This window comes from Ips typographus, linkage group LG2, assembly GCF_016097725.1.
Source record: "Ips typographus isolate SLU linkage group LG2, UJ_Ityp_2.0, whole genome shotgun sequence".
NCBI classification, from domain to species: Eukaryota; Metazoa; Arthropoda; class Insecta; order Coleoptera; family Curculionidae; genus Ips; species Ips typographus.
This window is the reverse complement of record NC_138423.1, coordinates 10,347,721-10,369,015: the sequence shown is the minus strand read 5'-3', so window position 1 is coordinate 10,369,015 and position 21,295 is coordinate 10,347,721. Positions and strand designations below refer to the sequence as shown.

Here is a 21,295-nt window from a genome sequence, read left to right as displayed (position 1 = left end):
ATTTAATCACCCGCTAGTAATTTAATATGTAATTGCATAAATTATTAATTTAAAGATGATAAATACATTTTGGCAAAATACTTAGGGAATAAATAAATAAAATAAAAAAAATTGTCAGTTTATTATTGTCACAAGCCGAGCAAAAAGCTCCTTATAATAACCAAGCAAAAAAAACATACCTGCATAATTATTTCTACACTTTTCAATCTTCAGTTGGTTTAGTTGGTTTAAAATGTTTATATTTATTCTTAATAACCAACAATTCCCACCGCTTTATGATTTTTCATATTATGCCGTATTATTCGTATTATTCAGATTATTTACTATATTATTGGATTATGTGGTATTATCAAGATTATGCTGTATTATTTATATTATGGGATATTATTCGTATTATTCAGATTATTATTAGTATTATTGCATTATGTACTATATTATTGGATTATGTCGTATTATCAAGATTAGTAAGATTATTGCATATTATTAATATTATTTGGTGAGTGACCCAAATATTATTGAAGTGTCACACCCCTCGATTTTTTATTTAACAAAAAGACATTTTTAGGTTATTGGTTACTTGTAATAATCCAAGTCAACATAAAAATTACTAAAAATTTGCGTTGAAGCCAACTTTAACTTCCATTTAGCTGTGTGGAGCTTTTGTTACAAATCCGTGCAAACAACCCTCAATTACCCTTGATTGGAGCTCTAATAAAACAAAAACAATAAAATTTATAATAACGCACAAGCTACTAAATATGCTTTAGAAAGAAACGAGAATCTCAATATCGATAAATAAGTGCAGTAATTTGAAAAAAATCATACAAACTTATTATTACAGGAGGTCGGGTTAGACATTTTTAGTTAGCAAAAAATCGCTTATGAAAATTTAATTTCACGGATTGTGTAATAAAACCAAGAAACTTATTCTAGTTCAAACAAAATAAGACACTATTTATACACTTCACATTCATAGTTAAAACTAAAAATAATTAGGATGATTTGAAGGTAAGACACGTGGACAACAAATGAAAAAACAAATAACAATAATTACCCTTCTCACTGTGTATAATTTTAAAGGTAAATACTTATTTATCATTAAGTTCAAACATTAGCGGCTACTTTTATATATTTTTTCTTTAAATATTTCCGCTCGGTTTCCGTTTGTGAAGTCTTTCGTCAGATTTCGCAATAGAAAAACTAAATTTCCGCTAATAACAGCCCAAATAAATAGGATTTTTTCCCAGTTGGTTTTGTGCAACAGAGGTTGATACATCGTTGAATTTATATTACTTTCAATTATAATAACAGACGGAAAATGGTGTTATCGTTGAAAAGATTTCAGGGAAAAGTTGCTGTAGTGACTGGGGCTTCATCAGGAATCGGTGCAGCTATTGTAGAGCAGTTAGTGAAAAAGGGAATCAATGTAAGTTGTAATTTGTGTCATTTTTTAATGTTCTAAATAAGGCCAAATGTGTAGAGTAACTTTAAGTATCAAATAATAAAACTTCAACATTAAATATGATTTGATGAAGATATGATTTTATTACTGGTAAAGTATAATAATAATAATAATAATAATAATCTTTATTGTGCAAAATATATCTACATCTTACACAAAAGGCTGCCATTCGCAATAGCGTTCTTCCATGGAGCCCGCAAGTAGCATTACAATAACAATTCATATACAAAAAAAAACATATCCCAAACCACTACATATAATCCGACTTAATGATTACAGTTTTGTAAGTACAATCAAACATTGCGCATTTCTTCAAGAAATATGTTTTTTAATCTATTTCTAAGTACCGTTCTGGAATAATTTATTAGTGGCTGATAGAGTGCTGAGTTCAATATTTGAATGAACACATACTCAAAACTATTCTCAAATTTAGCAGTCCTATGGTATGGGATATCATATTTAACAATACCTCTCATGTTTCGTTCACACCTGACAGATCTAAGAACAAACATGTCATACAAATATTTTGGGATGGCGGTAATAATAACTTTTTGAACAAATAATATAAAATGCAGTCTAACTCTCAAGTTAACTTTTAAAACATCTTTTTGAATGTATAAAGGAGTTATATGATCGAATCTATTATAATTATATGCAAACCGCATACACATATTCTGTATTATTTTTTGAATTTTATTTTTCAGTTCTACAGTTAGGTAATTATAATAAACTACGTCGCAATAATCAAACTGTGACATAACAAGCGTGTCAATTAGTTTAAACTTGACATTCTGCGGAAGTATGAATTTAAATTCATACAACCTTTTCAGAATAACAAAAGCAGATGACACTTTTTTGTTCACGTGATATTCAATGACATGCTGCTGTCAAAGACCACTCCCAAATTCCTAGCGCTCTCTACCATCGGTAGTACAACATTATTTACATTAATAACGCTAAAATTATAGAAATTAAACCAATCTCTAACCGTTTTAGACCCCATGATCATGTATAAGCATTTACTCACATTCAGCACCAAACCATTCTTATTTGACCATTCATATATCTCATGTAAGTCTTCGTTGATTTTCTGGATGGCCACGTTTGCTTGTTGAGGCAAAAAGCCAGTATCACTACCTTACTACGACTTTTACGTTATTTTTCCTTCATAACTTTCTCAGTTTCAGTCAGGTAGGTACATGTTATTTTAAATTTTTAGTCAAATCACTGAAGCAACATCAAGTCGGTTTATTTGTTTTCACTTAGAAAAAGCCCGTGCACGTAAATATGGGACAAAGGGTTTGAGATGTTTTTAGGAAACGTCCTTCCTAATCACAATTCGTTGTATACCAAAAATGAAATAAATCGTTTTTGCCAAAAACATGTTTTTAGAATTTCTGCAATTTATTTTGTCGTTTGTGACTTATAGTTCTTTGCTTCTTCTCGAGGTATTAGTAAATTGATTTCTAATCTCGCAAATGCTCACAAATTATCGCTTAAACATCTTGTGGCAAAATTTGTTTGTCGTATTTCAAAAAAGTTGAAAATGTATGCTCAAAGATTCCTGTCACACTCTGTTAGTTCATGTTGGCTTCCATTTTTTCTCCAGTTTTAAAATAATGTAAGCTTTTGTTATATAACTGTGCATTTAGTTAATTTAAAAAAAAATTAGCTGTTATGCACATTGATTGTTGCTTCATTATTTTGTTGATTGTCACATCATTAACTGTTGAAATTTCAGAAAAACGTTATTGTTAACGTATTTTGGCAAATTTGACATTTCTTATTTTTTAGTTTTTCTTCCTGGGTTTAAGAACCGTCAAAAAACCACTATTGGGGAAACATTTAAATTCAAGTTTCCCATATCAGGAAACCTTCTTCTCATAAAAAATGTGACAATCACCTAATAAATATTTTGAGTTGTTATAACTAGAAGTTTAAATATTTCTGGAAATTATTTAAGTAATGATTGTAACAGAAAGTTTCAGATTTGCCTCATAAAATTCATTTTTTACAAAAACACTTACGAAAGCCCTTTTCTTTACCTGAAAGGTATTGCTGAATTTCTTATAAGAATATAATTTCATATACAGGGTGTCCCACGACGAAAGACCTCGATTGATATTGGAAAAAGTATAAATAGGAGAGTTTTGAAAATTTGATAGGATACTGATGTGGGCATGCCCAGTCCAACTAAAATATTTTCAAGATGGTTGCACTTCCGCTTATACCGGAAGTCGATCACAACTTTCTTATTTTAAATAGAACACCCTATATATTATTACATATTTGGATTCCTCACAAAATTCTGACCAACTTTTGTATAGAATGCCCTATGCCTATCTCTAGCCGTTTTCGAAATATTTGATGTTTTTCCAAAAAAGTGACAGTTGCAACGCTCAACATATTTTTGTACTCTGTCAAAACCGTATTTCATTTTGCAATGAAACTTTGGGTTATTGTAAATAAAGGATCGTTTTATTAAACTGAGGGTGCGTAACGACTCATTTGTATACAGGGTCGTCAAAAAAAAATCATAAACTTGCCACTAAAAAAAATGAAAAATCTCAAGTTTTTTAAATGGAAACCCCCATTTTTTATGACGGAATCATTTTGAGCATTAAAAATTACTATAAGTTTCAATTTACTTGCCTATACCTAAATCCAACCCATTTCGTTTTATTTGAGAATAAACATTTTTTTATTAGGCTGCATGCTCGGCTGCATGGTTGGAATTAGCTGGTACTCTAGTTGGCCATGCTTTTGATACACGGTGATATTGGAGACCTGCAGGGCATGTTAATAACACTAGTTTTGAGTGTTTTGACAACTGCAAATATGCCGTCGCGGTTACGTTATTCAAACCAAGATTACTTAAATCTGTTTATTATTTACGGAGAATGTGATAAAGTTGTGAGTAGAACATGTGAGGTATTTGCCGCTCGTTATCCAGAAAAACCAAATCCATCACGAAAAGCTGTCAAGCAAATAATTGAAAATTTTAAGAATACGGGATCTGTGAAGATAAAAGCTATTAAAACAAAACCAATCCTTAATAATACAAATGTAGAAATTGCAATTTCTAACCAACTTTTGTGTACAATGCCCTATTCCTATCTCTAGCCGTTTTCGAAATATTTGATGTTTTTCCAAAAAAGTGACAGTTGCAACGCTCAACATAACATGCTTTGCAGTTCTCCAATATCACCGTGTGTCAAAAGCATGGCTAACTAGAGTACCAGCTAATCCCAACCATGCAGTCTAATAAAAAAATGTTTATTCTCAAATAAAACGAAATGGGTTGGATTTAGGTATAGGCAAGTAAATTGAAACTTATAGTAATTTTTAATGCTCAAAATGATTCCGTCATAAAAAATGTGGGTTTCTATTTAAAAAACTTGAGATTTTTCATTTTTTTTAGTGGCAACTTTATGATTTTTTTTTGACGACCCTGTATACAAATGAGTCATTACGCACCCTCAGTTTAATAAAACGATTCTTTATTTACAATAACCCAAAGTTTCATTGCAAAATGAAATACGGTTTTAACATAGTACAAAAATATGTTGAGCGTTGCAACTGTCACTTTTTTGGAAAAACATCAAATATTTCGAAAACGGCTAGAGATAGGCATAGGGCATTCTATACAAAAGTTGGTGAGAATTTTGTGAGGAATCCAAATATGTAATAATATATAGGGTGTTCTATTTAAAATAAGAAAGTTGTGATCGACTTCCGGTATAAGCGGAAGTGCAACCATCTTGAAAATATTTTAGTTGGATTGGGCATGCCCACATCAGTATCCTACCAAATTTTCAAAACTCTCCTATTTATACTTTTTCCAATATCAATCGAGGTCTTTCGTCGTGGGACACCCTGTATATGTATGTTACTTTATTCTTTTAAATCTAATAGTCCTGATCCGATGTTAATAATATAACAAGCAGTCTTTAACAGTGCTCAGTATATGAAATTAATCTTTTCAGGACATTCTAAACCTTTCCAATACTTCTACAGTTTAAGACTCTTTCCTGGTATCAAAACAGCTTAGTTTTGACATACATCATTTACGTTAAATCTTCCTCTTAATCTTTCCAGAATAATGACAGCAATCAGGTATCAGCTATCACTAGCCTCTAGAAGTTAATAAAGTGCCTTTCAAATAAATTGTTTCCTAAAATGTCCAATACGTAACAAGGTAGTTGTATAATATTAATTGGAATTGCCCATCTGTAGTATAAAAGCCCGTTTCTTTTGTGAATTCTAAATTGACTTGAGTATCATCTGCTTATCATAAAATCCCATGTTTATGCTTTGTAAAATTTGTAAAAAGTGGCAATATTGTAAAAATGATCATAAGAAATATTTCTGTATATAGGTAGCAGGTTTGGGACGCAGAATTGAAAAAATTGAAGCTCTCTCCAAAGAACTAGTGAACGAACAAGGCAAACTATACGCCTTCAAATGCGATATGACCGAAGAAAATGACATTGTCAACACCATAAAACTGATTATTACCAAATTGGGATCCATACATATTTTAGTCAACAACGCCGGATTGGCACAACGAGCCCCTTTGCTTAATGGACAAACTAAAGCATGGAAAACTATTTTGGGTATGTAAAGCTTAACTAATGGCCAGATCAGTGTTGCCAGTTTTCGGAAAAATTTCCCAGCTCTGGGAAATTTGAATCACATTTGGATATTTAGAGAATTTTTTTTTAAACCTGACTAAATAGTAATACATCCCTTTATTTAACTTATTCATTAAAGCAACAAAAATATTTTAATATATACAAAGTGACTTGTACCTGATTATTTTAATAATAATTCAATCTGCCATAAACTTGGAAACTGTGAAATACCCTTCCATGAAGCTATCAAACTATAAAACATTTCTAAAAGCAGTACGATCAGTACAAATAATATTTACCCCCATTTGCATGGTCCTACTTTAAGCTCAGCTTAAGTTAAATGTAGTCCAAACTGTGACTTTTTCCAGCTGTATTGTTACAGTCTGAACCAAACTTAATTTAAGCAAGGCTTAAAGTACGACGATGCAAATTGGGGTTAATGCTTGTTTCTAGGTATATAAATACAATTTTGACATAGAGATATGTCTTTCGGACCGAATTTAATCTGTTACAAAAGTGTCAACTGGCAAAATCGGATTCATAAGGCCAGTAAACTAAAACAATTACTTGAAAGATATTTATAGTATTAAATTAAGTTATGTGTACTTTACAGGTTCAGAAGATAAATTTTGACAGGTAACACGTCCATTTTAGACAAATTTAAATCTGTCACAACGGTGGTAACTGTCAAATACCACTCCATAAAGCTATAAAACTACAAAACTTGCTAAAAAGCACTGTTAGATTTAATACAATTAGAAGTCATATTAAAAGCTTGTTTATAGGTACCTATATGATTAATTAGATAGTTATTTTGATCATATTTCAATTTACCATAAGCTTGAAAACTATCAAAATCCTCTCCGTGAAGCTATAAATTGACAAAACTTTCATAAAACTAGTACAATCAGTTCAAAGTCACATACATTTGCTTTAGAGTTCCACTAGCAGGGTTTTTGACCAATGTGACGTGAAGCTGTTTTTTTGTAGCTTGTTCCATACATCAAAATACTGTTAACTAACCAATATCACTCTATGAAGCTATAAAGGAAAGTTGAATTTGGCCAGTTGTGACTTATTCTAAAAATGTTCTAAGGATTCTAGGACGAAATTCTGTTCGTTTTGAAATCAGCAATTTTTTGTTGAGTAGACATAATAATAGCATTTCAAGTGGACACTTAAAAAACTTGCAAAGTATAACAAAGTAGAATTAACGCAAAAGTTTAAAAAAATCTGCTGAATTTTAGTGAATTCTGGCAACCTTTTTAAAACTCTTTTTGAAAAATTATGTCAATTATGTTTCACCTATACATTATTAATAAATAACACCTTGGAATAAACGATGTAGGTTATAGAGTTCATAACAACCTGAGGGCATTATAGGCGGGCGTTATTATAACGCTCTGAAACTTTTTTAATATTAGCAATAACATTGTTATTTTTTTATGTCATAAAAACTTCGTATTCTCTATCCTAGGATGCTCTTGACTTTTTAGGTAATAAACTTTCGTTAGCTTTTGCTGCATTTTCTTTTATATTTTCTAAAATTTTGTCCAGCTTTTGCCATTTTCACTGAAAAATTCAAGACACTATGATCTATCTAACGCCCCTGGTACATAAATATCTTTTAAGGGTTGGCAACACTAGGTCAGACTCTCAGACTCAGTTTAGCGCAAAATTGATTAAATTTTGATAATTAATTTTTTTAAAAAAATTACTCATTCTAGATACTAACATTCTTGGATTGAGCATTGCGACTAGAGAAGTAGTCCAAGACATGGCAAAACACAAAACGGCCGGACACATTGTAAATATCAACAGTATTCTGGGACATAGTATAGTGGATATTCCAGGATTAGATGGTGTATACCCGGCCTCAAAATTTGCTGTAACCGCACTCACAGAAACTTTGAGACATGAACTGAATAAAGAAAAATTGAGTATCAAAACTACCGTAAGTTTAAATTAAGGGTTGATTTTACATACATTTTACATAAATTGTGTAGAGTATTAGTCCTGGATTAGTGAAAACTGACTTCCAAGTGGTTTCTGAAATGCCCACTGGATTGACTTTGCCAACATTAAGTAGCAGTGATGTAGCCGATGCTGTTGTTTACGCCTTGTCTACTCCACCTAATGTTAATGTAAGTTAAAACAGTACTCTTTGATTTGAAAATTTAAAGTGAATGTTTTCAGGTATCCGAAGTTACTGTCCAGTCGATAGCGTAAACGAAATTATACTTTGATGTGTGGTGTTTTTAAATAAAACTACTTATTTGTTTTCACAGAGATCTATAATTAAACAACCTAGAAAAGTATTAAAAAAATTTTGTTTTGGATATGCAACTAAACTAATATTATTACTGGCAGAGGGCAGAAAATTCAATAGATTAGCCAAAAGAAAGAGTAGCCTCCATTCGCTTCAAAATTTTTTCGAAGCGGCTTAAAATCCGTGTATTAAAATGAACGGGATGTTCATTGCAGATAGGATTTGCAGTAGGCTTTTCATATGGTATGAATTTAGATGATACTAAATTGAGTGATGTGTAAATTCACAGGGTGGTTCACGGTGATAGTATATTAGAACTATCTATAGAACAACTCATATCAACTCATATTTTTCGCTGAAATTTGGAGTGTAGCCGAGGTTGGGTCCAAACTCTCTTTCCAAAATATTTTGGACGTAACGGTGTTGCCAGATCAGTCGAAAAGAAACCAACTTTTGATTTTCAAATGGAACAGCCTGTTTCTAATCTCATTTTTAAATTCCTCGCAAGAAGGCTAGTAATTAATGATGATACTTCCCTATACCTATTTTGCACGGTTTCTTAGATGTTTCATAAAAATGGTAAATTTGTCAGCAAAACAGTAGTCTAAACATAATTATAAATTTAATAATTAAATTCTCAAGTTCTGAAAGGTTTGCTTATGTGACCTTTGGTTCTCAGTTAGACAATACCACATGGTTAGTCAGTACCAAGCTGGGTCCCCATTCTGGTCAACAACGCTAGATAATCGCAACAAGCCCCATTGATTAGCGGTGAAACAAAAGCCTGGAAAACTGTTTTGGGTATTTGTAGCAACATTTTTAATCCAAATTTTCATGTCAGTTATTCCGGATACAAAAATTGTTGGAACGACTATTGGCATCAGAGAAATAGTCACAATCATGGCAAAAAACAAGACAGCTGGACATATTGTGAATATGAACAGCCTTATGGGACATCAAGTCATGGATGTCCCAGGATTGGATGGTGTGAACACGGCCACTAAATTTGCTATTACAGCCCTTACTGAAACAGTAAGGAATGAACTAAATAAGGAAAGTTTACCCATTAAAACTACTGTGAGTTTATAAAGGATTTGTAAGACATTTAGTTCAACTAGAAAAATTGTAGAGCGATAGCCCTGGTCTAGTTAAGACAGATTTTCAAGCAACATCTGGAAGGCCTTCTAAATTGCCTATTCCAGCATTAAGTACTGATGACGTAGCAGATGCTGTAGTTTATGTTTTGTCAACTCCACCCAACGTCAATGTAAGTTTGTTTTTGTATTTCATGTAGCAAAATCGTAAACTGAAAGTTTTAGGTGTCCGAAGTTATGGTTCTTGCTATATCCTAGACGAAAGTTCTCCTGAAAAAAACATATTTTCTTATTATTAATTCCTAAAAACATTTGTAAAAAGTATTGTTATTGACCGTCAAGTCAAAGTTAATAGTAAAGTAGTGTCAATATTACCATTTTTGATGTCACAAACTAAATATTGTATTTAACTTTTAGAATAAAAAGCATAAAGAAGTCATTCCTATGCTATTTTTAACTTTCCCGATTACCTCTAGTATTTAATTAAAATTAATTTACATGACCTTCCAATTCTACGACGTTACTGATATTGCAGTGTTTACATAATAACGAACTCAATTTACTTATTATGGGTTTCAATTTATTTGTTTAAAAATAGCCATATTTGTTACTGTAACACAGAAAGAGTTATTTTTACAAAGTATGAATTTTAGTATGGGAAACTCGATTTTAGATTAAGTATCGAAACGTCAACCCTTTTAGAGACAAAAACCTATAAATCTTGTAAAAGCTCCTAAAAAGATTTTCTAGGAAAGTTGCGATCTAATTTAAAAGTTTTCTAAAAATTCAGGCAGTTTTAGAGTTAGGTAATTGTGATAGAATGATCTATCTTCTAAATGTGTCGACAATAATCAGGTCGACAAGGTTTGATGTTTTAATTATTTTGTTTTAGAATACCGTCTTAACGTTTCAGTGAAATAAGTTTTAAAAGTACAAACACGAAATAATAAAAATTTATTAATAGAAATATAAAAAATTGCAGAAACTAAGATGTATTATGAACAGTTTGCGCATTGTTTTTGTAATAACAAACAGCAGAAAGATTATTTGTTTAAAGAAAAACTTCGATAGTTAATTTAAATCTCGTTGAGAAATAAATAATTATATACAAGGCTCTTAAAGAGTCTGGAGCGGATTTTCGCGCTTCTACAGGGTCACGAGGTCCTAAGGTTGTCAACCATATAATAAACCAATTAATTGAACTAAAATAGGAAATAAACGTATTGGTAAAATGATACAAGTTTTAAAATTATTTTAATCAGGTAGTTACATTTAGGGTTTATTAATATTATGCGTTTTCATTCAATTTAACATAGCATGGTTGTGGTTTTTACCATAAAGTAAAGCCTTTAGCTTCATATATACACTTTAATACATGAAAATTTGATTAATTTATTTTACCAAAAATACAATAATACAAAATTGATTACAAATTTTCCATGAATCCTAGCAAGAACTGTCACGTGATATATCAGGATAATTTTAAACACTATTCAAATTTTAATGCTCAGAGATATTTTTTTTTGGTAAAACACTCAATATATTCTTTCAAAATTGCTTAATTGGGTTTATATACAATGTGTGTTATGAAAACGCCCGCCTATAATGCCCTCAGTTTGTTATAAACACTATATCCTACATCGTTCCCAAGATATTATGTATTCATAATGTATAGGTGAAGAATCTCAAAAACGGTAAAAGATATAGCGTTAGTTTAATAGGAGTAAAGTTACTCAATTCAGTGTTTAATTATATGCTGTTATTCATATTCAAGAATTTTGATTATTTTCTGCGACACCTAACAAAACATGAAATATTGAATGAAAAGTATTTATTTTGTTCTCAACTTATTTAATAATTCACAATTCAATTTCTAATTAGAAAATCGATGATTTATGTCCACAATGCTAAATAGTACACTATGACTTTCAATTCTAGTCATTACAAGTTAACTTTAGTAACATTTTTCTTTACTAATTAGATTTAGCTAGCAACTAGCAACTCAACCAATTAAATTGGGTTATCTATGTTTGCTTCTTAACTTGCTGCTATTGCATAACATGTTGGCATACAGTAGATAAACAAATAGTGCATGCCCGTAAATAGTCTTAATCTATATTTTGTCCAGTCATTCAGTTTTATCACATTCCACTATAAATTATCTATATTTATATTCTGAATTGGTTTCCGCTTATTATATCTACTGTAAACACGCAGTGTAAAAATAGTACCTATCCAACCAACACCGAAGCATCAAGATGGTTCTCTCTCTTGAAAGATTTGAAGGTAAAGTGGCTGTGATCACCGGGGCTTCAGCAGGAATTGGGGCTGCAATTGTGGTAGAATTAGTTAAAAATGGTGTTATTGTATGAGTGAATTTATTCATATTTAGTTAGGAATTACAAGAGCACGTTTTAGGTGGCCGGATTGGCACGCAGAGCTGAAAAAGTCGAAGCTTTAGCAAAAAAATTGGGTTCAGAGAAAGGAAAGCTACACGCTTTGAAGTGTGACATGAGGAATAAAGATGACATAGAAGCCACTTTTAAAAAAATTATAACACATTTGGGACCAATTCATATCTTAGTAAATAACGCGGGACTCAGTCTTCGTGGCTCGTTAATAACTGACAATCCAGATAACTGGAAAACTGTTTTTGGTAAGCAAACTTAAAAATTTCATACAATTTCGTATAACACAAAATTTTCAGAAACAAACGTAATGGGTCTGTGTATTGCCACTAAAGAAGCAGTGCAAAACATGAAAGCCAACAACACCCAAGGACATATAATTCACATAAACAGTATTGCAGGTCACGTAGTTATGGATTTTCCTGGCACTGACGTGTACACAGCTTCGAAGCACGCTGTGACAGCTTTGGCAGAAACTCTAAGACTGGAAGTGAATAGAGAGAAACTTCCTATCAAAGTAACCGTAAGTTAACTTAACCTCCTTACATTCAATAATTTCAAACGCGGTGAATATCATTAAAGAGCATAAGTCCTGGAGTTGTAACAACAGAATTTCATGCAGTAGCTGGAAATGGTGATAATATAACTAGATTGCCAGCTTTGCTCGGCGAAGATGTTGCTGAAGCTGTCATTTATGCTTTGTCTACAGGACCAAGTGTCAATGTATGCTGTTAAGTATTTGCTTGCTCAATTTTTGATTGACTGATTTTCAGGTTTCGGAACTTACCATTCGGGCCGTAAATAGCATTTAAATTATTGCAATGGTAGTATTCCTAATACACCAGCCAAAAATTGATGGAGACAAAATATTACCGGAAAAATCTAGATGCCAGCATATTGCCAGCACTTTGTGATTGAGCTCAAATGTGTTTCATACTTTGTAAAAGTTAGGGAAGGTTGGTTAAGTGTTTTAAAGTAGTTAAAAGCACATCATTTCAGATTATCTATGCAATGAGAATGCTTAATTTGATTTTTGAAAAATTGCTAGATGCACAAAAAGTATTAACATAGTTTTCTATAGTTTTTAGTTAACTATAGTTTATTTAAGTCTGCTGGTGTATGAAAATTAATATATTATTAATGTAACTGCAATAAGACAGTAATATGCAATATATTTTCTATTACGGTTTATTTTTTATTTACATTAAGCAGCCCTACTACAATTTGTTTTTTAATTCTAGAAACATTCCTGTAAAAGTTAGTTGTTAAAGAACATGTATAAATTCAAACAATATAAGCCCTAAAATAAACAAGAAAATAAAAAAAAAAAGATGAAAAAAATGTAGAAACCTTCAATTAGCTTGGCTAATATTTAGATTAGGTTAGGTAATCTTTTGCTTAGATTTTTTGTATCTTTTACAACGATTATTTTTGAAATTTGATCGAGGTATTTTGGTTTTTAATATGTACCGAGTGTTCCACTATCAGAGGTCATCATATCTCAAAAACTATGAAAAAGAAAATTAAATAATTAATGTGGTTAAGTGAAAATACTGGAAATATTTATCGAATTTGCAAATCTTCTGCTAGACGGTGCAACTTACATAGTGTAAAAATGTCAAATAACTGTGAATATTTAAATGAAAAGGTATATTGAAAGTAAAACAATTTAGTTTTTGCAGTATTTTTAAACATTTTTATGTGGGAAATTTTTTGTGCCAATGTATGGAATATATCCCTATTCCATACATACAATACAAAATAGCATACAAAAAAAGAGTCGTTCTTCTTTCCTGTTGTTACTGGTAAGAGCTTTATAAAGGTTTATTTAAGCTTGTTAAAATATACAATAGTTTTGTAAGACCAGAGAGTGCTAATGGTATCTAATATTTACCTTAGAAACTTTTACGTGATGTTAACAATTTTCGAAAAGATGGCCTGTCGCCAATTCACTTTTTAATAATAATAATAATAATATAATAACTTTGTTTATTTAGCTAATAGCTGTATACAAAAAACAGACAACAGTAAGTATAGGTATACAATTCTAAATATTTTCAAAATGCGGACATATTTACAATATGTTCGCGTAAATGGACTTTAAACATTCTCACAGTATTACATTGTTTTATACATTTTGGTAGCTGATTATAATTAAGAAGTCCTCTATATCAAGGCGAATTTAGGGCTTGATCTGTATTACAATGTCTCAAAATAATAAAATCATCACAATTTCTTGTGCTGTAACTATGGACCTCAGAAAAGGTTGTTATTTTTCTACACAGGTATTCCGGCAGTAACCCCCGTTTCATCTTAAAAATAAACAAATACACATCAAACATTATCATCTGACGTACGGACAACATATTCAAAGTTTTCTGCATGGTACTTATTGAGACATATCTGTTACACTCAAGGATGGTTCTCATCGCTCTGTTCTGTTACTATAATAAAGTTGTAGATAAGAGAAACAAAGAAAAAAATACTGTGGTTACAACATAGTAACTTATTTTTGGACTACACAGTATACAGGAATTTATTATCAGAAGAAGCGCAGTCAAAAATAACAAATGACGTGTCCAAAGGTTTTCCGAAAAAAAATCAGTTCTAAATTTGAACTGAAGATATTCGATAGATTTGCACCATACTGTATAACATAATAAGTACTATAAGAAGCATATTACACACGAGTGGTACAAGTTACATAAGTAATAAGATACGAGTACTGATAGATTCTCATTTACTCCTATATTTTTTCTGCAACTTTGTTATTCACTATAACAATGCAAGTTACTAACAAGGATCAATAGTATTTTTTTTCTTAAAGCTGATTTATTACTCTTATGGAGTCCAAAATCTTCGCATTTTTCTCTTAGCCACATTAGTGAATTTTTTGTTTACAATTAGAGTAACTGCCCTTCATAGTGTCCGAGGTATGTCCGATGTCCTCTCTTATCGTTATTTACTAACTAAATAACGATATTTGAATGCAGTAAATAGTAAAAGGTCAAAGTTACCACTATCATTACGTTAATTTCACTAATAGAATTCTATTTGTACCTATGATTTAAATCGCTATATAATTAACAAACCAAACACACTTATTAAATTGCTTTTTTTATTAAACTAAGTACGTCTGTTGCTAGGCGAGCAGTAAAGAAAAATAAGCATTTTTTTAATTATCCTTAATCAATACTAGCTTCATTATTCATTCTTATCTTTTTAGTTCAGGTAATATTTTGCCACAATATTTCTAAAAAAAATAACCTCTTAAATAAGTAACATTAAAAATATGACTTGAAAATACTTTTTTTACAATAAATAGCTGATTTTAGAAAATAGGTCGACGGCAGGAAGCTACGATATTTTCTAAAAGTAGTAGTAGTCCATATGCACGCAGTGGAGACAGCTGAACCCAGATGTACTAAGGTGGTTTTTTATTCTGCACGGGGGAAAAAACCTTGATCAAAAAACCCAGTTCTGGTTCTGAGGTGACAGGTTGCTCCGTTTTTTATTCTCGAAGGGGGAAAAAACTTAATCAAAACCCAGTGTTGATGTCAAAGATGAAGTTAGTTACTCGATTTTTTATTCTTGAAGGGGGAAACTGTGTCCACTCCATGTCCGCTCCATGTCCGGCTGTACCCAAGCCATGTTGCCCTGCACGGTCACACCTCCACAGTGACAAAGGGAAAGTCGCCCCCATTTTAATCTGTTTAAATGTCCAACTTGTGAGTGTCCACCGCGGTTTTTTGTTGTGTGACGTCCCTTTCGTGTCCATTTGGTCTCCTTCAGATAAACATGCAGATTTTACATCATTCAACTTCTCTGGGTTTTGATTAAGTTTTTTCCCCCTTCAAGAATAAAAAACCGAGTAACTAACTTCATCTTTGACATCAACACTGGGTTTTGATTAAGTTTTTTCCCCCTTCGAGAATAAAAAACGGAGAAACCTGTCACCTCAGAACCAGAACTGGGTTTTTTGATCAAGGTTTTTTCCCCCGTGCAGAATAAAAAACCACCTTAGTACATCTGGGTTCAGCTGTCCCCCCTTCTAGAATGACAGCCAGCAGACTAGTGATCTAGTTAAGCCTCTGAAGATGGGTGTCTGAATACACCCGAAACATGTTAGGCAGATAACAACTTTTTATTAATATATATTTGTGGAGATCGACTCTGAGTTTTGCTTTCACTTATAACCTCCGTGTGGGGTTAGCTAGATCCCCCATCGGACGCCTCCCCAGGTGGTGGATAGGGGAACGTCTCCCAGATATGGGTGATACCGGGGAAATGAAATACCCGGGGCGAACCAAAATCTAGCTTGAGAATGGGCAGCATCATTCTCAACACCGAACTGATGCACATAGCAAATTATGCTGGACTGGACCAGAAAGGAATACTGGAGGGCACGACTGGAGCAGTTTCACTGGCCTCTACAATGCGATGAGAAAGGCAAGGGGAAACCATCTCATTATGTATCCCTAGAAAAATCATCATGGTCGAAAAAACCAACAAACATACGATTACTGATCATGGGCGTCGGAACCCAAGATCCGGCAGGGAAGGGAAAGACAAGGCCTTCCAGGTCGTCAGCAAGCGATATCCTTGTCAAACCAACAGAGAAGACAGAACAAAACTGGAAAATATAAGAATTGGTACATGGAATGTCCGGAGCATGTTTCAACCCGGCAAAATGCATAATGTTCTTCAGGAAATGCAAAGGTTAAAAGTTCACATACTCGGAGTAAGCGAAGCAAGATGGCCGGGTTCAGGCTACGTCTCGGCAGAAGGGGCCACAATATATTATTCCGGAAGTAATGACAATCAACACAAAAACGGGGTGGCAGTCATAGTCAGTGAAGAGGTGCAGAGAACCGTAGAGAACTTCGTTCCTATTTCAGATAGAGTGATGATCCTGCAAATAAAAACAAATCATACCAAAATGAACCTGATCCAAGTGTACGCTCCGACAGCGGATGGGGAGGACAACGACATAGAAACATTTTACGAACAAATTGAGGAAGCCCTGAAAATGACGAAATGTAAAGAGATAACAATGATCCTAGGGGATCTCAACGCTAAAATAGGCAAAGGACAAAGCGGAAAGAATGTGGGAAAGTATGGCTTGGGAGAACGTAATGAAAGAGGAGATCGATTAATGCAATTCTGCCAAGATCAAAACCTAATTATCACAAACACGTTCTTCAAACTACCAGATAGACGGCTATACACGTGGCGGTCACCCGCAGATAAACCTAATAAAATAGTCAGAAATCAGATAGATTATATCATGATCAACGAAAGATACCGCAATGCTGTTAAAGCTGTGAAAGCATACCCTGGAGCGGACGTCTTCTCCGACCACAATCCAATAATCGCTAAGGTCACACTTAAACTCAAGAACATTAAAAGACATCAAAGAACCCCCAGAATGGAAACAAGGAAACTTAAAGACCCAGTTGTAAAACAAACCCTCCAACAAAAAGTACACAAAAACCTTGACAAACTGAACATAAACAATGAAGACGTCGATGAACAATGGAAGGCATTAAAACAATGTATCCTGGATCCAAGCAAAGAGATACTAAAAGAGCCCCTGAAGAAAAAAGGAAAATGGATGAATGACCAAATACTAAGTATGATGGAACAGCGAAGACAGTTTAAGAATACAGATGAACATACATACAGAAAGCTTAATTATGAGATCAGGAAAAAGATTAGAGAGGCTAAAGAAACATATTTCGAAGAGAAATGCAAAGAGATCGAAGATCTCCAAAACAGGTATGACCTATTCAATCTCCATAAAAAGGTCAAGGAAATGACAGGAATACAACACCATAACCCTACTAATGCACTCTTGGACAGAAACGGAAACACCATAACACAGACAGATGGAAAATTACAAAGATGGAAAGAATATATTGAGGAACTGTTCGATGATGAAAAGGAAAAGAAACAACATACAGATTGCATACCCAATGAAACGGGCCCGGATATCACAAAAGAAGAAATAGTATATGCCTTAAAAACAGCAAAAGAAGGAAAAAGCCCAGGCCCTGACGAACTTCCTATTGAGCTACTGAAAATTATAGAGACAGAATACATAGACATCTTGGTGAAACTGTTTAATCAAATATACAAGTCAGGTGTTATTCCTAAAGAATGGTTAGTGTCGACCTTTATTTGCCTGCCCAAAAAAGTGAATGCTAGGGAATGCAGCGACCACCGCACCATTAGTCTGATGTCTCATACACTAAAATTATTCTTAAAAATCATCCATAATCGCATATATCAAAAACTGGACATGGATATAGGGGAAACACAATTTGGCTTTCGGAAAGGTCTGGGCACGCGAGAGGCCCTTTTCGCACTCAATGTACTGATTCAGAGATGTCTGGATGTGAATCAGGATATGTACATTTGTTTCATAGACTACAACAAAACGTTTGATAGAGTCCGCCACAAACAACTAATGGAAGTCCTCAAAGCAAAACAAATAGACTACAATGACCTAAGAATTATATCAAATCTACAGGGTGGACCATAAGTAATGGGACATAGAGCTACAGCATATTCCTGACATCAAAATAATACGATTTAGCGAAATTGTTCTATAACGAAAATTAATATTAAGAAAGATACAGGGTGTGAAAGTTGAAATTTTATTTTTGTTTTTTTATCATATCTTCACGGTCGTTTGATATAAATTACTGAAAGTTGGTATAAAGGGGTTTTGGCAGGCGTTAAATACGATGCTTTCATTTGTTTTGTAGTAGCTGATAGGGGGCGCTAGCTGCAACCATATCCGTTCCTTCAAGAGACTCTAACTTTTTTTTACGGAACTGAAACGACCATATGCTCTCAAAACATGATTCTAAGATGTTTTCTATGTAAAAAAGGTATACTTGTTGTAAGTCTTAAAAGTTGACTGTTTTCGAGTTATTTAATGTTTTATTATTGCATGCATTGTCGTATGTTAATACGATATGTGCTGTATACCCTTACGTTACACACATAACAGTTTCTGTATGTAAATTTGACTGTTTAAAAAATGTTTGTAAACTTTAAAATAAAGCTAGTTGTTATGAACGCCCTTTTTGTTTTTGTATCAAATCCTACTTAGAATTTAAAAAAAAATAGTAATTAAAATCTGCTGTACATGTAAATGCATGCAATAATAAAAGATTAAATAACTCGAAAACGGTCGACTTTTAAGACTTACAACAAGTATACCTTTTTTACGTAGAAAACATCTTAGAATCATATTTTGAAGTCACATGGCCGTTTCAGTTCCGTAAAAAAAAGTTTGAGCCTCTTGAAGGGACGGAGATGGTTACCGCTAGCGCCCCCTATCAGCTACTACAAAACAAATAAAAGCATCGTATTTTACGCCTGCCAAAACCCCTTTATACCAACTTTCAGTAATTTATATCAAAAGACCGTGAAGATATGACAAAAAAGCTAAAATAAAATTTCAACTTTCACACCCTGTATCTTTCTTAATATTAACTTTCGGTATAGGACAATTCAGCTAAATCGTATTATTTTGATGTCAGGAATATGCTGTAACTCTATGTCCCATTACTTATGGTCCACCCTGTATATTATGAACAACGAGCAAAGGTACGCATTAACGGACACATGTCAGAAGAAATCGAAATTAAGCGAGGCGTAAGACAGGGATGCATACTATCACCGCTACTCTTCAACGCGTACTCCGAAGAGATCCTGAAAAAAGCACTGGAGGAAGAGACAGCAGGAATAAAAATAAACGGAATACCGGTAAATAACATTAGATATGCAGATGACACCATAATTATAGCGGAAAATATCGACGATCTTCAGAGACTAATGAACAGAATAGCCGAGTGTGGTCAAGAATATGGACTAACAATGAATGCTAAGAAAACAAAATTTATGAGAATATCAAAAACACAGAGATATAACGAGCAGCTGACAATTAACGGCACTAAGATCGAACAAGTAGATAAATACAAATACCTGGGTACACTAATTGACTCCACAAATGACTACTCTAGAGAGATTAGAGCAAGAATAGAAATAGCACGAGCAAATTTTAACAAATTAAAAAGAGTACTCTGCACAAGAGATCTGAAGTTAAACCTAAGAGTCAGACTATTGAAGTGCTATGTCTTCTCAACCTTACTTTACGGAATGGAAGCCTGGACCCTGAATGCGGCAGCTATCAGAAAACTTGAATCATTCGCGAGGTGGACGTATAGAAGAATTTTGAAGATACCCTGGACAGAACATGTTACAAACAACGAGGTAATGAGGAGGATAAACAAACAAATGGAAATCATAGAAACTATTAAAACCAGAAAGCTACAATATCTTGGACATATCACACGTGGGACAAAATACGCCAGACTTCAACTTATAATGCAAGGAAAAATCCTTGGGAAAAGAAGTATAGGAAGAAGGAAAAAGTCGTGGCTGCGCAATCTGAGAGAGTGGTACGGCTGCACATCGATCGATCTTTTTAGAGCGGCCGCTTCAAAAGTCCGAATAGCTGTGATGATTACCAACCTCCGTCGCGGAGATGGTACATGAAGAAGAAGAAGATAACCAAAGTATGTCTACAAGTAATACAATATGAATAGTAAAAGTAAGAAGATAATTTTCTTCTTCAGGGTGCAAAACGTTTTAAAATCAATAATGGAACTTATGAGACAATATGGAACTTTTATTATTAGTACTATAAATTTTTTTTTTAAATAGCGTAATATAAGTGATGTAAATCTAGTCCTAACTCAAGCGGTTTAATATTCCTCGTTGTCTCATGGGTTCCATTAGTGACCAGAAGAACAAACTTTTTACTAACTTAGCAAATGGACCAAAATAATAAAATACTTTGCAAAGATGCTTTTAAAATTATTAAATTTTACACGAACTCTCAATAAGAATAACTATATCAGGAGTTCAGAGCACATGCAAAACGGCAAAGCACTACTAGCAAGTTCCATTCTTGAACAACCATTATGAAAAACTATTCTCAATATAGATCTTATCAACACTTAAACATACATGTGATAAAAAAATATACAGACCTACAGTGTCAACACTAGCCAGATTGTAATAAACACTCAAACATAATAAACACCGAAATATTAAATAAAGCAGTAAAGAAAGTAAACAGTGGGAAGAGTGTTAATTAGGGTAAAAGGCTCAATTACTCAATTTTTTATTTCTGTTTCTTCTGACTAGTTTTACCAAAAGTATAAATACAAAATTCGTGCCTTCTTTTGTTCCTTTTCAGTAAATATAATAAAAAAATACAATATCAGACTATAGGAATTTAATAATTTTAAATTTGTTTACCTACTTTTCCATTGTGTTTTTCTTGACGCAATCTGACTGTTCTAAAAATTTCATATCCTTGGTACCATGACCTATGTTAATATTTTATA

At 32.9% G+C, this 21,295-nt stretch overlaps 4 protein-coding genes across 4 annotated transcripts in view; 3 read left to right on the top strand and 1 right to left on the bottom strand.

The window, feature by feature from the left end:
- LOC145725098 (neural cell adhesion molecule 2-like) overlaps nucleotides 1-21,295 on the bottom strand; it is a 416,642-nt gene that overhangs the window by 238,499 nt on the left and 156,848 nt on the right. The window lies entirely within an intron of this gene.
- On the top strand, nucleotides 1,168-8,381 carry LOC145724650 (farnesol dehydrogenase-like). Its single transcript, XM_081973006.1, has 5 exons — nucleotides 1,168-1,426; nucleotides 5,841-6,078; nucleotides 7,824-8,050; nucleotides 8,103-8,240; nucleotides 8,293-8,381. The coding sequence occupies exons 1-5, from the start codon at nucleotides 1,319-1,321 to the stop codon at nucleotides 8,323-8,325; spliced, it is 744 nt and encodes a 247-aa protein (XP_081829132.1). The 5' UTR covers nucleotides 1,168-1,318; the 3' UTR covers nucleotides 8,326-8,381.
- On the top strand, nucleotides 8,386-9,911 carry LOC145724651 (farnesol dehydrogenase-like). Its single transcript, XM_081973007.1, has 3 exons — nucleotides 8,386-9,442; nucleotides 9,495-9,632; nucleotides 9,685-9,911. Exons 1-3 carry the CDS (start codon nucleotides 9,200-9,202, stop codon nucleotides 9,715-9,717), a joined length of 414 nt encoding a protein of 137 aa, XP_081829133.1. The 5' UTR covers nucleotides 8,386-9,199; the 3' UTR covers nucleotides 9,718-9,911.
- LOC145724306 (farnesol dehydrogenase-like) lies at nucleotides 11,666-13,053 on the top strand. The gene is made up of 5 exons (XM_081972479.1): nucleotides 11,666-11,825; nucleotides 11,878-12,115; nucleotides 12,167-12,390; nucleotides 12,450-12,590; nucleotides 12,641-13,053. Exons 1-5 carry the CDS (start codon nucleotides 11,718-11,720, stop codon nucleotides 12,677-12,679), a joined length of 750 nt encoding a protein of 249 aa, XP_081828605.1. The 5' UTR covers nucleotides 11,666-11,717; the 3' UTR covers nucleotides 12,680-13,053.